Consider the following 16113-nt stretch of genomic DNA (forward strand, 5'->3'; position numbering starts at 1 on the left):
TCTTCTTCTTCTTCTTCTTCAGCTCTCCCTTCACATCTATTAATTACCAGTCCTTTCTTTATCATGTCCGGTCTGCATAAAAGCATGCACAAGCAGACTAGAAAAATGAAAGTGATAAAAACCATGTATTCCTTCCATATGACTCATTTACTGAAGGTCATGCCTGAGGATAAAGTGTTACCTTCTTCATCTCATTGAATTCTGCAATGCCCTTATCCGTTAATTTGCAAACCTACTTCTGTGCTTTATCGACAATCTTTTTCTGAATTTTTGCTACAGAATAACAGTAATTTCATTTGTGTGCCATATAATTTTTCACCTCATCACATCATGCTTTGTTATATCAACTATGGGTGTAAATTGCTGAAGATGTAACTTTTCGTATTTATGTAATGCTTCCTTAGCAGTGAGAACATTGTACAAACTATTAATTTTAAACTGTTAGCTGCTGTAAATGTATCCACTAAGTACATGGGGTTGAGTTCATTTTTTTTCTGAGTCATCAGTGCATGGTCGCACAGTGATAAAACACTGGATTTGTATTAATAAGGATGGCAGCTCATATCCTCATCCAGTCACCCAGATTTAGATTTTCAATGATTTTACTAAACTGCATATCTTGAATGCCAGGATAGTCCCTTTAAAAGGACTTTGCTCAGCTTCCTTCCCCATCCTTCTGTGTTCTGTGCTTGTGCTCTATCTCTAGCGACCTCATTATCAATGGGACATTATATCCATTTTTAAAATCATATTTGTTTTACCTATGGTTCATATTAAAAGTAAATTGTTTAAGTAATTTGTTTATCAACACCACAATAAATGTAATCAAAAAACCATTTTGTTGCAGATACATATAAAGAAATTGTCAAAAAATGTCAAGAGCTTGAAGTTTTACTTTTGCAGAATGCTTCATTTCAGCCATCTGTTCCTTTGACTGAGCCCTTAAGGTAATTCACCCAAGTGTATATTGTTAGTTACTGATTATTGACAATTCTCCAAATAAATATGACTTTCTTATCTTTTTGGCAACCATATGTATTGGTACTTTCAGCTTGATTCTTATATTTGCAACTATGAAAAGGATAGATTTCTACCCGCTGCAAAGATGAGATGTTAAGTTGCAGACAGGCACAATAAAAAGACTATTACACATTGAGCTTTCAAACAGTGCCTTCTTCAGAAAATAAAACACACACATTAACACAAGCAAGCACACATGACTGCTACCTTCTGCTCCTACGGCCAGAATGGCAACCTAGGCTTTCCATTGTTTATATTCTAATGTGGACTTTTCATTGTTTGTGTAGAAGATGTCACGGACAATTGTCCCCCCCTCCCCCACCACCACCACCACCACCCTGGGGATGACATGAGGGTAATGAAGGAGGCATGTCAGCTTGTGGTGGGGCGGGTCAGGCATCTGCATTCTCTCTCTGACTTATCGAAAGTCCGCCAGCCTTGATATGCTTCTTTCTGGCGTCCCTTCACTCTGTAGCAGCAGATACCTGCTAGGCAGTGTAAAGCAGCTACCTAATACCTACCACACAGAGGCTGCATAACTAGAGTTGAAAGTCAGTTCCTGAAAGTTCATATTTAAAAAAGTCGGGTATTTGGAGGATGCAGTCTACTTGCAGAAAGCATTTAAAATTAGATTGAATCTACTTTTTATTCTTGTGGAAACACGTGAAATGGCTATCAAGTCTGTATTTACTGTGGTAATACTCTAATCATTCAAAATTTCCTGTCTGTACAACATAGTTTCACTTGAAAAGCAGCCAGAATTTTTGTAAGTCCAACCCGACTAATTTTTACGTTCTAACAGTCTCAGACCCACAACTATTTGCAAGTTAAACATTTGGTTGTTTCAGTGGTTTTCGCAGTAAGAAGTGCTGGCCAAAGTATTCTGTACAGAGCATGAAACATGCCAGGCGAAATTGTTATTACGCCCAGAAAATTCACGTGCTCATAACTTTCAAACTATTTAATTTTTACGGAGCTATCTAACATGGTGTTATCCGTAGGCTGGTTAGCAAGTGACTATCTCGAACTATTCTACTCACTGCCCACTCCACTATATTCGTGCGGAAACAGCTTAATTCTGATTGGCTGTTGATCTAAATGACCAGTCAGAATGTTCCTTCCAGATCATTCTTGTGGCGAAACTTGCCTTATCCAACCAATAATCTGATAGTAATTAACACCATTAAAACTTCAGTTTCTAGTATACTGTTTAATCAAAATAAGTGAAGTATGAATTATTCTTCAAATTGATAAATAAACTTATTCTGCCTCTAACTATCATTCTGGGTGCTTTTATACAAAAGCAAGCTCACACCGACATATGTCATCTGAATCATGGTTGCACCATAACTTTCCCACGGTCTATTTGTGTAATGTTTTATGAAAAATGACGTATTAAGTTTTAACTTATGTCCCACATACACTTTCTCAATCATTCTCACGCGCTCACACAACAAAATGTAATCAAATAATAATTTTGACCGATTTTTGTATTACATAATGCACAGTGACTAAAGTGTTAAAAAAGAAAATTCTAATTAATTGATTTTTATGCACTGGTAACTTTGTAATGGCTTCAAATGATAATGCAAGTCAATCTGTATTTGTTCCTAACACGTTTTTTTTTTTTTTTTTTTTTTTTTTTTTTTTTTTTTTTTAAAGCAAGCATTGGTTTTAGGACTTTTAGGTAATTTTCTTTATCTCCAGCACTATAATAAATAAAAATCTGAAATTTTGACAGCAGGTAATTTTCTTTATCTCCAGCACTATAATAAATAAAAATCTGAAATTTTGACAGCATCATTCCATTAATAACAAAAGGCTGTGTACCAGATTTGAACAAATAGATTCATAGAGGGTATGAATCTTCGTACTGACTGAATGTTATGCTATGCAGTTCTCACGGCAGGCAGCATCAGCAGCTGTACTGTGAGCGAAGGGGAGGGGGGAGAAAAAGAAAGCCATCCTGCAGGCACTGTACCAAAAGGCTGTGTGCCTTACAGCAATGAATGTTGTCTCATAATAACTTGTTACGTTACAAGCAGGATCCCTGGAAGTCCATGTTTGAAGTTAGCTGTGAGATTTTAATCTCTCAGTGTACTCTATGGCTCATTCTGAGAGAACTTTCTATATTTGAAGCCATACAAATCTCCTTCTTCAGTGCTTAGCTTTAATGACAAAAAGAGTGGCCATGTGCTTTTGAAGCAGTGAAAGATATTAGGGAAGATATTGGTACCATCCTTTCATATGCATATAACTTCACTTTTACTTTCAAATTTGACCTCAATAGAGATAATATTTTTGTCACCTGCAATGAACATGTGGCTTTCCCATATACGTTCCATGAAACGTTAAATATCTTGGAGCTTTTTACTTCAGGTTTCAATCAACTCTTGGCCCCAAGAATAATTGGGGTGATAGGACTTTCCTGGAGTGCAGTAAATATGGAACTTTGCTACGAATACTTGAACAATTTAGGGTTAAAATTTTGACAGTCAAATTGTCTCTACTTAGTATGTGACCTGATTTTGCTCTTTTTGTGTTGACTGATGACCATTCATGAGAGAACTTCAAACTACCTTCTAGCCAAAAAATGCCCATGTGGACTCCAAAAGTACCCCACTATCTAATTAGCTGCTCCCTTCGTGTGGTGCACCCCTGACCTATCAAGGGAAGTCCTGCAACTCCACACCACACAATGTGAGTCCAGAAATCTGCAGCCAAGACCACCACAGAATCAGTGGAGCCTCTATTTGAGACCCTCCACTTGGCTCCGAACCAAAAGATGGCCATTGACTGTGGGTACAATGCTGCAAACTGTGAGCTGTGCTTGCACCTCTTGTGCAATGCCAGCAGTGTGTGCTACTTCTGCCAGTCACCCATAAGAACTGGGGATCCTCAGAACCCAACCGACGGGCACCCTGCATCCTTGACAGCTGCAGGCAGGGCCTCCTCCACATCTTGGATGAGGCCCTCCAGCAGACACACCAAGTGCATATTGGAATTCTTTCTGGCCCTGGACATTATTTCCCTATGGGGCTCCATAATACACCTACCATTGGAGCTGCAGATAGGTAGTACCGTATTTACTCGAATCTAAGCCGCACTCGAATCTAAGCCGCACCTGAAAAATGAGACTCGAAATCAAGGAAAAAAAAAATTCCCGAATCTAAGCCGCACCTGAAATTTGAGACTCGAAATTCAAGGGGAGAGAAAAGTTTTAGGCCCCACCTTCAAATCGAAACAAAGTTGGTACATTGTAATATGAGACACAATTTAGGTCGAATGAAAGACGATACAGCTACAATAGTTTGGTTCGAGTCGTAAGCTTAGCAGTTAAGCTTTACCAGGTAGCCATTGCTATGCGTCAGGCGCTCCGTCCGTATTTATACGGGTACCCTTCCTTTTTCACGTGCTTCGTCTGGTTTGAATCGATTGCTTATTTTACTTTGATCTGATAAGTGCCGTTTTCTTTGTTATAGGTGTTTACGTCACTCTAAGCTGAAAATGCATTACTGTACTGCGTCATGCATTGTTTTTCGCATTCTGATAGTGCGTGTTTATGGCCTGTCGCCACCCGAGGCATGCCTTGCTTTTGTGCACGCTACCGCCGCTTACGATTAAAAAAAGAGAGGAATTGTCTCATTAGCGAAACAATGGCAAGTGACTGCTACTTGTTGTTACTTACACTGCTGCTTTCTTTGACAATGATCAACAAGAACCAAATAATAGACTGCGTATGATAGAACATGTTCTGAACGAGTTAGGCGAAAATTTATCTCCGTTTGAAAATCTTTGCGGCCGCTTCTTTAGTACATCAAATTCTGCACAGAAATTAGTCATTTTAGATTTAAAAATCTAGTCAGTTGCCGTGCTTCATTTCTGACTGTATCACTATTAGGCATAAAAATAATACGAATATAAACAGGACACAATACGTATTTTCTGCCGCGTTTGCTGTTGTCTCACTCTAGTTTCGTAGTTTATTAGGCAGACAGGATGTAAATGAGATAGCAAGAAACACGAAAGAATACATGGCAAAATGGTTATATTCGTATTATTCTTATGGTGAAGAGAATACTGCATGTGATTCACATTTCATCAGGTTCCTATTAGCAACAGTCTTGCCAGTTGAATTTTCGTAGTACATTGAAATTCTGCTACTTTTGAAGATGAACAATACGGAATTTGTATTTACTTCGTTGGATAATGTATGAAAATGCAGTGGTCGAAACTCGGGGTGGAGAGAAAAAAGCTCGTCTTCCACCTTTTTTTTTTTTATTTCTTTACTGACGCAGAGGTTTTGGCGTCAGTATTTATCTCGTTGCCTATAAAGCATGCCTGTGTAGCGCTACATATATTCGACGGCAAAAGTTAGTTGTGGCGGCACCTACCAACATTTTTCAGAACTTCCGCTTGCTTTGCACTCGATTCTAAGCCGCAGGCGGTTTTTTGGATTACAAAAACCGGAAAAAAAGTGCGGCTTAGATTCGAGTAAATATGGTAAACTCCTCATCCCATGTGCCTGCTCTAACCCTAATGAAATAGCTGCTCACAGAGTGAATGGGTGAGACCAGATGGCCAGCCTCCACAGTGATACTCTGACTTAAGCAAGGTGACAGTGCAACAACCTGCTACTCACCCTGCAAAAAAACATGGATCCCCTATGTCGGGTACACTGGAACGTGTCCTGATAGCAGAGCCCATGGGTGGAACAGGCATCCCATGTAATGTGCCAGTTTCTCCATTGCAGCCACACACTGAGGCAGCAACCTTTAGACGGCTCACGTCAGCCATAGGTATCTTCAGCTGTTTGCGAAGTGCAGCCAGCTCCTCCTGCGTGTAGAGGGAGAGAGAGAGAGAGAGAGAGAGAGAGAGGGAGAGAGAGAGAGAGACACACACACACACACACACACACACACACACACTCCATCCTACTACTACTAAATTAGGAATTAAACTATGAAAACAACCAGAAAAAGCCAACTATGTGACTTGCTAGTCTCCTGTTGCTTTTCCAACAGGAAAAGCTGACTGCCGTAAACCATCACACAAATGTGAAAATGAGAGTTACTGAAATAAGTGATATTGGGACAGAAAAGCAACTCAAATCACTCAACATAGAAAGGCCATTGGACCGCAAGGGATAGCAGTATGACTCTACATAAAGTATGCGAAAGAACTAGCTCCTCTTTTAGTAGCAGTATGCTGTAGGTCATTGGAGGAGCGAGCATTCCTAAACATTGGAAAACAGCACAGGTCAGCCCTCTTTTCAAGAATGGTTGTCAAACAGATCCACAAAACTCTAGTCTTATGTCTCTGACGTCTGTCTATCATAGAATTTTGGAATATGTTTTATGCTCGCATACTATTACATTTCTGGAGACCGAAAATCCTCTCTGTATTAATACACTTGTATTTTGGAAACAACAGTTATATGATACCCAGTTTGTTCTATTCATCCACAAGACCCAGAAACCAATGGATACTGGTGCCCAGCTTAATGTCCTGTTCTTTGACTTCCGGAAGGCGTTCGATACAGCTTTGCACTGCTGCCTAATGAACAAAATATGAGCATACAGAATATCAGACCAGCTGTGTGGCTGAATTGGATAGTTTGCAGCAATAAAAACACATCATTCCACTGGATGGAAAGATATGTTTAGTTTCAAGCAGACCTCAAGGGATTGTTATTGCACCATTCCTTTTTGCAATGTAAGCAAATGAAGTAGCGGATAATGTTGGAAGTTCCAAGTGTTGCTGTTGTTTACATAATGGTCAGAAAGCTAGAAAACTAGTGGAATGCAGCAAGAGCTGCAGAGAATCGACATTTGGTGCAGCTAATAGGCAGCAACTGACTCTCAAGATAAATTCATGTAACATAATGCACATAAATAGGCAGAAATATCCACATCCTATGGCTAAACGATTGCAGAACAATCACTAGGAGCAGTCACATATCTAGGAATGTGCATACGAAGTGATCTAAATTGGAACGACCACAGAGGGCCATGGAGAGATCAATGCTGGGATATACAAGAAAGGACAGGAAAAGGGCAGATGACATCCGGTCTGTGACGAAGGTTAATGACATCTTAGAGAGAGTAGGTTCCTTGAAATGACAGTGGGCTGGCCACGTTGCAAGAAGAAAAGACAACAGATGGACGAAGCTAGTACTGGAGTGGAGTCTGAGAGAGCACCGGAGGCCTAGAGGAAGACCACCAGACAGATGGGACAAACACATCAAGAAGATCGCTGATGACACCTGGCAGAGAACTGCCCAAGACCGTCCCACTTGGAGAAGACTTCTGAAAGCCTACCTGAATCCACGACTCGAAGAGGCCACATCATCTAATGATTGAATTGGCTGATGATGATGATGATGATGATATAAGGCAGATGCCAGTCAGATTCATTGTACGAGCCCTCAAGAAATGTAGTCCACCCATGAAGGAGGTAGCTTATGAAATCTCATTCAGCTAATACGTGAATATTACTGATCTGTCTTCATGGATGAAATACAGAAGATTCAAAGAAGAGCAGTGCATTTCATTATACATTCATTTAGCAAGCGTGAAAGCATGTAAGGGGTCCGTAGGCCCTTACTATAAGTTTTGCGACAGCACAGGTCGACAGGACGAACAATCGATAGTGTGTGTCGGGTTGCGAGAGCGAGAGCGAGTGTTGAGACAGTAGAGTGTGGTACGCACTGTGGGCCGACCCGGGTGGAGGTCTGTTGCTGGAATGCAAGACCGTACCGACAAAGGGAGTGGCCATCGCCATGGTTTAACCCCTTTGTGTTAGGAATATTCGGGAAAGTGAAAAAGTATATTTACTAGTGTGATTCAGTGATATTTTTGTGCCGATATTTGTAATTACGCGTCTACCGCGCCGGCATTATTTGGATTGCAGTGTTGGATTGCAGTGTTGGATTGTAGTGGTGGATTACAGTGATTGAAATTGCGTGTGACGATAAGGAATAGCGAAAGGGCCTGTGCTGAGATTAGCCGTTATTAATTCTGTACGACGAAGGCAGTGGCTGTCTCCTTATTTTGGTGTTTTTATGATGAATATAGCTCGCTGATTAATGAAGCTGTGTTGTCGTTCTTCTTGGCACCAGACATTTCTTTATTACAGCATTTTGAGAAGGACAAAGATGGAATGTAACAACTCCATAGCAGTCCAATCCGATTGCCAGTCCCATTAGGTACACGGTCACATTAATTATTATCCATTTGGGCTGCTATCAGATCCCGATCGAGCGGGATAAGTCAGTAGAATAAACCGGAGTGTTACAAGCATCAGGGAGATGGTTAGCCAACTCCAGCGGTAGGTACTGCAAGAGAGATGTTCTGAAAAATAGTATGCTTAACTGTTAAAGTTCTGACAGCACATGTTCCTAGAAGAGTCCTTCCTACTATGCATTATGGAAAGGATAGATTGCTACTGCCCACTTAGAAGAGACATTGAGTCACAGACAGCCACAGTGAAGAGCTGTCATACAAACTCCTTCTTCCAAAATAGGAAACCCACACGCACCTTCACACACACACAACTCACACACACATGGCCATTGTCTCTGGCCACTGTGGCCCGAATGCGAACTGCAACTACATCTGACATAAGAGGAAATATGTGAGAGTGTGATGGGACATGGTGAGGACTGGGTGGATGTGCTAGGGTGGGGGGGGGGGGGGGGGGGAGCAGGAGAGGGAGTAAAGAGAAAAATACTTAAGGAGCATTGGTGGAATATAAGGTATGTGTTTTGCTGGAGTAGTAGCGAGGAAGGGATAGGTATGTTAAGTCCAGCAGTGTTAGGGGAACAGGAGTATGTTGTAGGGAAGGTTGTTGTTACTCCATCCTGAACTTTCTATTGTTTGATTCCTCCTTTGTATATATCTCGAAAAGGCCATGACAGTAAAATTAGAGGGTTTTGAGCCCACTTGGAAGCTTACCTGTAATCATTCTTCCAGCAAACCATTCCCTGACTGGGACAGGGAAAGGGGGGAACTGACAGTGGTATACAAAGTACCCTCCGCCATATGCTCTAAGTTGGCTGGTGCAGTGTAGATGTAGACACCACTGCTGATTAAATAAATATCCTTGCATAAAATATTTGTTCTGTGTTGTCACTTTGAGTACACATGTCTACTACCAACTAAGTCCTAGCCTACAGTTCCAGACATAAATGAATGAAAATAAGCACATTTTGTGCTAGCCCTTTCATACATAAAGCACACTCTCTCCCACTGGTAGTCAGTTTAAAATTTTAGCTCAGAATTGCTACTCAACAAATATCAGTTAATATGCAGTTTGTAAAAATATGTTTAATAGTTTTGAATGATCATTCAAATGCTATACAGATTATAACTTTTAGGGCTGAAAGTTTGCAATTATGTCTGCAGAGTATGCCACGTGGAATTTACACTCTCTGAAAGCAGTCTCAATCCTCGTTAAAAAATACTAAATTTTTGTAGACTTCCTCCACCAACGATCTTAAATTTTTACTGATTAAAAAGAAAACACTGCTATTACTCAGTCCTAACCAAACCGCCTAGAGCCGACCACATACTCTTCTAGACACACGTGCCCCAGTACCAAAGTACATGAAAGATCTCTTCTCTGATTTCTTCACTAACACAGTAACAAATCAGCTTCATATTTCAATTCATATTACCTGTTATGCTCCCACTTTGAACAAATCCCAGTCCCAAAGTCAATTTACAAAAGAATTACAAAAATAATACATTCCCAACCAGTAGATAAAATCAATTCAACCCCATCTTTAACTGTCTAACGGACTGACGTAAGTATTAGACTTCTAAAGGGCTGGAAAGTGGTGACCACTTTACACTTACCATTTTCTCCAGTCTATGTGATTCACATCAAGTTTGTACCATCTGTTTCCCACACTTACTCACACTTGGTTGATCACAATTTCAGTGATTCATACTTCACATACATACTGCATTCATATCCTTATTCACACAGAGAACACAACAAATGAAAAAAAAAAAAACAAAAAAAAGAGATAAATTAATAGTAGCAGTCTGAAATTGAATCTGCTATGTAAATTTTGGACTTGTCATCAAAATCCTTTGTTTTTAGTTGGTTATTTGACAATCAAGTATTTAATTAAAACTATCCACTGACTTTTACACAAAACATATTAACATGCCAGGAAGTTATTTATCATGGATAGTCATAAATTCTTTGTTTTCTGTTTAGTGCACACACATTGCTTGACGTGAACAGCTGTCTGATTCATGTGAAACATATTTTATTCTCAGTCCGTAGAAGAATTCTCTAGGGCCATGACTCACTGCATATGGCAAGAAAGCTTCTGTCAGATTCCCTACTGGTGATGTACGAGTATACTGCTATACGTTACATTGATTACCACATCTTTCACAACTTCAAAAAATCAAAGCATTTTACAAACAACAAGTAGATCCTGGTTAATGTGACTGGTGGCAGAATTCTGTAAGGATGTGATTATAGAAGGTTCTCCACTGCTATGATAGGTGCTTCAGGGTCACATGAAACTGTATTGAAGTCTGTATACGTCGACTTTAAGGAATATTGTTTTAGTTATTGCATAACAACAGTCAAAGTGGTTTTTTTAATGGAATTGTAAAAGACTCAGAAGAGATGCCAAAATGCATAATTGTTGTATATGCTGACCACCAAGAAATTGACTGTATTAGCCCTGTGAGTTTTGATAATGATGTACAGCGAATTGTTTCCACTTTTGATTATGATGTAGGCTGAAGCAATGAATTAAAATTAGTACTAGTCCCAGGATTGGAACCCAGGTCTCCAGGTCTCCTGCTTACAAGGCAGAAGCACTATCTGCTGTGCCACACTGGAACTACAGCTACCACACCTGCACGGTATACCCGTATACTCTAGTACATTCTCCTCTCAGATACAAATTCCAATTGATGTCTCAGCCCACTGGTATTCTCCTTCTAAACTCACATCAGTATTGCAGAGGCTCTTCAGTATTGGAACAGCACCTTAGAAATGACCTAAAGGGGGTTCATTCTGCCTTTTTTTCAGGCATACGTGATATACAGATGCGGCTTAGAAGGGTTACAGCAATGGACTGAGGTGTGAAATGGAATTTGTGTCAGTGAGGGAGATGTACCAGGGTATTATGTGTAGCTGTGAGAGCCACAATGCCAGTGTGCCACAGTGAATAGAGATCTGCCTAGCAAGCAGGAGACCCATGTTCGAATCCCGGCACTGGTATAAATTTTAATTCATTGCTTCAGCCTACATTATTATCGTAGATAAAAGTGAGACTCAATATGTCTTAGGAATATCAACTGTATATGTTTTCACACTTGTTAATTAATATTTCTGTGACTCCAAAACTTTTCATTGTGTTAAAGGAAATTGTCCCAGCTTGAAGCTGAAGATCGCAGTACTGATGATGGGTACAGTGAGCCTGTTACATATTGCCTTCAAGCCTTACTTGCAGTTGAAGTGCTCCTGAATCCAAATTCTGATACACAGATGTTTGTTAATGAAATGCTTATGATACAGAGGATAAAGGTGTGTGACAACATTTTGCTGTGATTCCAAATTAACATAATTTCTAGTTCATCTTTAATGTTGACAGAAATTAATTTTATACTGCTTTGCGGAATATTGTTATAAGTGGCAAAAATTCTAAAATATAAGAGGACAACATACTACAAGAAGCATCTTAAATGTAAAGGGTTTTTTATATATATACATAAATATGAAATATTTGAAGATGTCATATTTACTGACAAACCACATGGAAATCACAGAAACTGAATTGGCAAAACTTCAAAAATAATATCTATTGTTATCAGCATTGGAAAGTCCAGGTAGGAATATCAACAATGTAGGAAAAGATAGGTTGCTACTTACCCTAAAGAAGACACTCACAATTAAAAGGCACGCAGATATAGCTTTCGGCTACAGCCTTTGTCAGTAAAGACACACAAGCGCGCGCGCGCGCACACACACACACACACACACACACACACAAGCACATCTCATGCACACACGACTGCCAACTCCAGCATCTTGGGCAAAGCTGCTGGAGTTGGCGGTCATGTGTGCTTGAGGTATGCTTGCCTTTGTCTGTGTGAATGTTGTGTGGGTGTCTCTCTTTACTGAAGAAGGCTGTGACCGAAAGCTACATGTGAGTGTCTTTTAGTCATGCCTGTGTGCAACTTGATGTCTCTTCTTTACACTAAGTAGTAACCCATCTCTTCTTACATTGTTGTTATCTTTTGCTATACTGCAGGACTAATAAAGAAGAGTAGCTGCTATGCACCCAAATAAAAACTTAAGGTCCTGGGTCTGGACACTATTGAATATTATTTCAAACATTTCTGTTAAAACTTTCAGGCCGAATCGCCATGGTCTATGTATAAAACTATTCACTAACATTTCATACTCATCTGTAGCAAACATTTTTAAAGATTAAACACTGGCAACTGTGTAGAAGGTTCAGGTTCATCTATATTGTTGGTGAGCCTAAAAATGATTTTAACCCCATGTTTTGCCAAAGCTTGTCTAATGCAACCAATAATATTACATACAAGAAGGGCTCAATTATTTACAGTTGACTTTTCAAAAAAAATGTATTTCTAATAAGGAGGTGGAATGAGCAGTACACCCAAGAAAAATATTCCCAAGACTATTGAAGAACGACAGACATTAGCAATGAATGCTGTCCTCCCTTTCATAAACAAGAATACTAGATAGCGTTGTAAAAGGGTTCTGAGCGCTGTGGGACTTAACATCTGTGGTCATCAGTCCCCTAGAACCTAACTAACCTAAGGACATCACACACATCCATGCCCGAGGCAGGATTCGAACCTGCGACCGTAGCAGTCGCGCGGTTCCGGACTGAGCGCCAAGAACCGCTAGACCACCGCGACCGGCAGTGTTGTAAAAGGATTGGTAAATCAAGCAGTTTAACTCCCATGGAAAAAAGAATAATGCTTTAGATAGCTAAAGCTTTTTCTCTTTCCATAGTAGAAATACACACATTCATACACACAAGCACTTGCCTGTGGCCACAGCAAGACCATAGCCCCGTGCATTGTGGTATTTGTGTGTGGTTGTGTATGTGAAAGTCTACAAGGGAAAGAGCACAAGCTCAAAAGCTGGGATAAATAGTTTTCAGCTGAATGTTTCTATGCGCCACACATCAGTACACTATAAATGAGTGGTTGCCTTTCCTTTATTTTACATAACATTGTGAGACCAACATTTTAGTCAAAACAACATTTTAGTCAAAACAGCACATTAGCACATTTGTTTGTGTACAGAGGCAATAGAAATTTATAAATATCATAATAACAGAAGGGAAGAGATAGCCAACCGTGCACAAAGAGAAGTATTTTAATAACTTTTTTTTTTCATATATCCATAATTGAAATGGACGACTTCGGAGGTCAGCTAGTATAATATATGTTAAAAATGACGAGATTCCTCCAGCTGTATTAAGGTGTTGGTTTTATTGGCAACTAGTTTCGATGTTGTTACAACATCATCTTCAGGCCCATACTTTATTGGCAGGTAGTACCTCCACTGATGAATCATGCTGTGTTACACCAACTACAATTGATGGGAGAGTTACTACCTGCCTTCCGCATGGAACATGCCTATCTCACCATTCACTACTAGTGTTAGACACATACGGTTACTGTCAACAAGTATGGGCCTGAAGATGATGATGTAACAACTTCGAAACTAGTTGCCAACAAAACCAACCCTTTATACAGCTGGAGGAATTTCGCCATTTTTTGACATATTTTAATAACTGGTTGCTTGTAATCGAGAATGTCACCAGTCCGAGAGAATCATATGGACATCAAGTGACAGTTATCTATTCCTCTGAAGGAAAGGTATACAAACAAATCAATGGCCCAGCTATGGGCACTGTCCTATGCTCATCTGTTTAAGGGCCATCAATAGGAGACCTTCCTAGCCTCCCAAAACACCAAACCCCTAGTCTTGTTCAGGTTCTTTGATGATATCTTCATGATCTGGACTTGGGACTAAGACATCCAATCTTCATTCCTTCACAACCTCAACATCTTCTCTTCTATCCAATTCTCCTGGTCTCCTTGAACCAAGTGTGCCACCTTTCTAGACATTGATCTCCTCCTCTCTGATGGCTCCAACCACACCTCTGCCCACATTAAATCCACCAACCACCAATAGTACCTACATCTCAGCAGCTAACATCCCTTTCACATCAAAAAATTCCTCCCATACAGCCTGACCACACAGGAACAGCTTATATGCAATGACAAGAACTCTCTTGCTCAATATGCTGAAGATCTCATGAAGATGTTCACAGACAGGTTCTATCCCTCAGACCTAATCCACACACAGATCTCCCTCACCATTTCTCCGCACACTCCAAATCCTCTCACCACCCCCGAGAACCAGCCACAAATGAGTGTCCCCTTCACCACGCTGGAATGGAACAACTGGGTCGCATCGTTTGTCAGGGCTTTGATTCAAGTGAATGCGTAATACGTTTGCTATTAACACAGTTCTCTACAGAGAATCGTACAAAATTAAAACAAAACTGTTGTTTTTGGATCTAATAACTTGAGTTTGACATGCAGCGAAGAAAAATACATTCACTGTTAATACATTATTGTATGGGAAAGCATAAGAAATGAAAAAGAACAGGTTTTGATGTTGCTGAACAACAGTCATACAATAATGTATAAATGAACACTCTGCCATTTGATTGTATTGTTGTTTATTTAATTACAACCTAGGTTTCAGCCTTTTATGCTATTTTAAGTGATTGAGTTTATGTCATTAACATATATTGCAGGACATCAAGATCAAAATTGGCAATAAATTAAGAAAAATATTGGCTCCCCACAAAATTTCAGATGTAAAATCATCATCGTGTAAAGAGATCACTATATAATAGTGCTCCCACTGTTATTTACTGAACTTTTTACAAGATGATGATTTTATGTCTGGCATTTCGTGGGGAGCCCAAATTTTTCTTAATTTGTGGCCAATTTTGAGCTTGATGCCCTGCAATATATGTTAATGACGTAATCTCAATCACTTGAAAATGGCATAAAAGGGTGGAACCTAGGTCGTACTGAAATAAAAAATAAATAGTCAGATGACGGTATGTTCATTTAAAAAATGAAAAGAAATAGAAATTTTTGTGTGTGAGCTAATTGCTAACAAAGAGAGGTCCCCACTGGGAGGGTATCGACTTCGGAAACCATATATACGTTAGTGTAGGTTACGGCTCCAGGTATCACATTCTGGAGCATTTCACCGTAGTGGGTCCTCGTTTGCAAGTAATGGGCAAAAGAAGAAAAAAAAAATTGTGTGAGAAACTATACCATTAAAATAGGGAACACGTACTATCAGCTGAAATTGTGCAGTGCACATCATGTCTCCTTATTGTGTGAGAGGTTGTGGGTTCAGATCTTGTCAGGTGCTATAACTTCTTTTTTTATTTTCAAACCCTTATTGAAATGGCTTTGATAGCTATATTATTAAATCTTGAAGCAAAAAATACATTTCGGAATCCATTTCACAACCAATAGAAACTTTTGTTTTTAATCAAAACATCCATTTTCGAATGTTTAAATATGTATGCCTAAAGATAATTAAAATCAGATACACAAGGATTCCAAATTAAAAAAGAAAGACAATAACAAAAATGTGATGTAGTGGAAAAAAATTAATACAATGTTTTCAACAACCTTTAATCCATGTGTAAGGGCTGAACATCTAGCTCTTTCGCATACAATTCTGCCCCGTCTGCTGACTTGATAGAGCTGTTGCTGATGCCAAAAGCAGTTGTCTCCATTGTGTCTGACTCAGCCTTGTCTGATATATCCTCAGATCCACGCAACAAAATGTTACTGTCATTGTCTGGTTGAAATTGAATAATTACGCTCTCAGTAGCTTCTTCCATAAGTAGTGTGTGTCTGTGCCAGTATTCATCCATAATAGTTTTCACTTTATCACATGCCTTCTTCCAGTCGTCTTTTGTAATGCTTTGTATTGCAGCCATAGTCATTTGTTTAATTTGGGAAAGGGTAA

The 16113-nt window shown here is 39.6% G+C and overlaps 1 protein-coding gene across 1 annotated transcript in view; it reads left to right on the plus strand.

Moving 5' to 3' along the window:
- Positions 1 to 16113, plus strand: part of LOC124794817 (mediator of RNA polymerase II transcription subunit 24) — a 149414-nt gene that overhangs the window by 27863 nt on the left and 105438 nt on the right. Inside the window, exons 5-6 of the mRNA XM_047258476.1 lie at positions 848 to 947; positions 11418 to 11580. Coding sequence (XP_047114432.1) covers positions 848 to 947; positions 11418 to 11580 — 263 coding nt within the window. The remainder of the gene's footprint in view (positions 1 to 847; positions 948 to 11417; positions 11581 to 16113) is intronic.

The sequence above is a fragment of the Schistocerca piceifrons genome, chromosome 4 (assembly GCF_021461385.2).
Source record: "Schistocerca piceifrons isolate TAMUIC-IGC-003096 chromosome 4, iqSchPice1.1, whole genome shotgun sequence".
NCBI lineage: Eukaryota > Metazoa > Arthropoda > Insecta > Orthoptera > Acrididae > Schistocerca > Schistocerca piceifrons.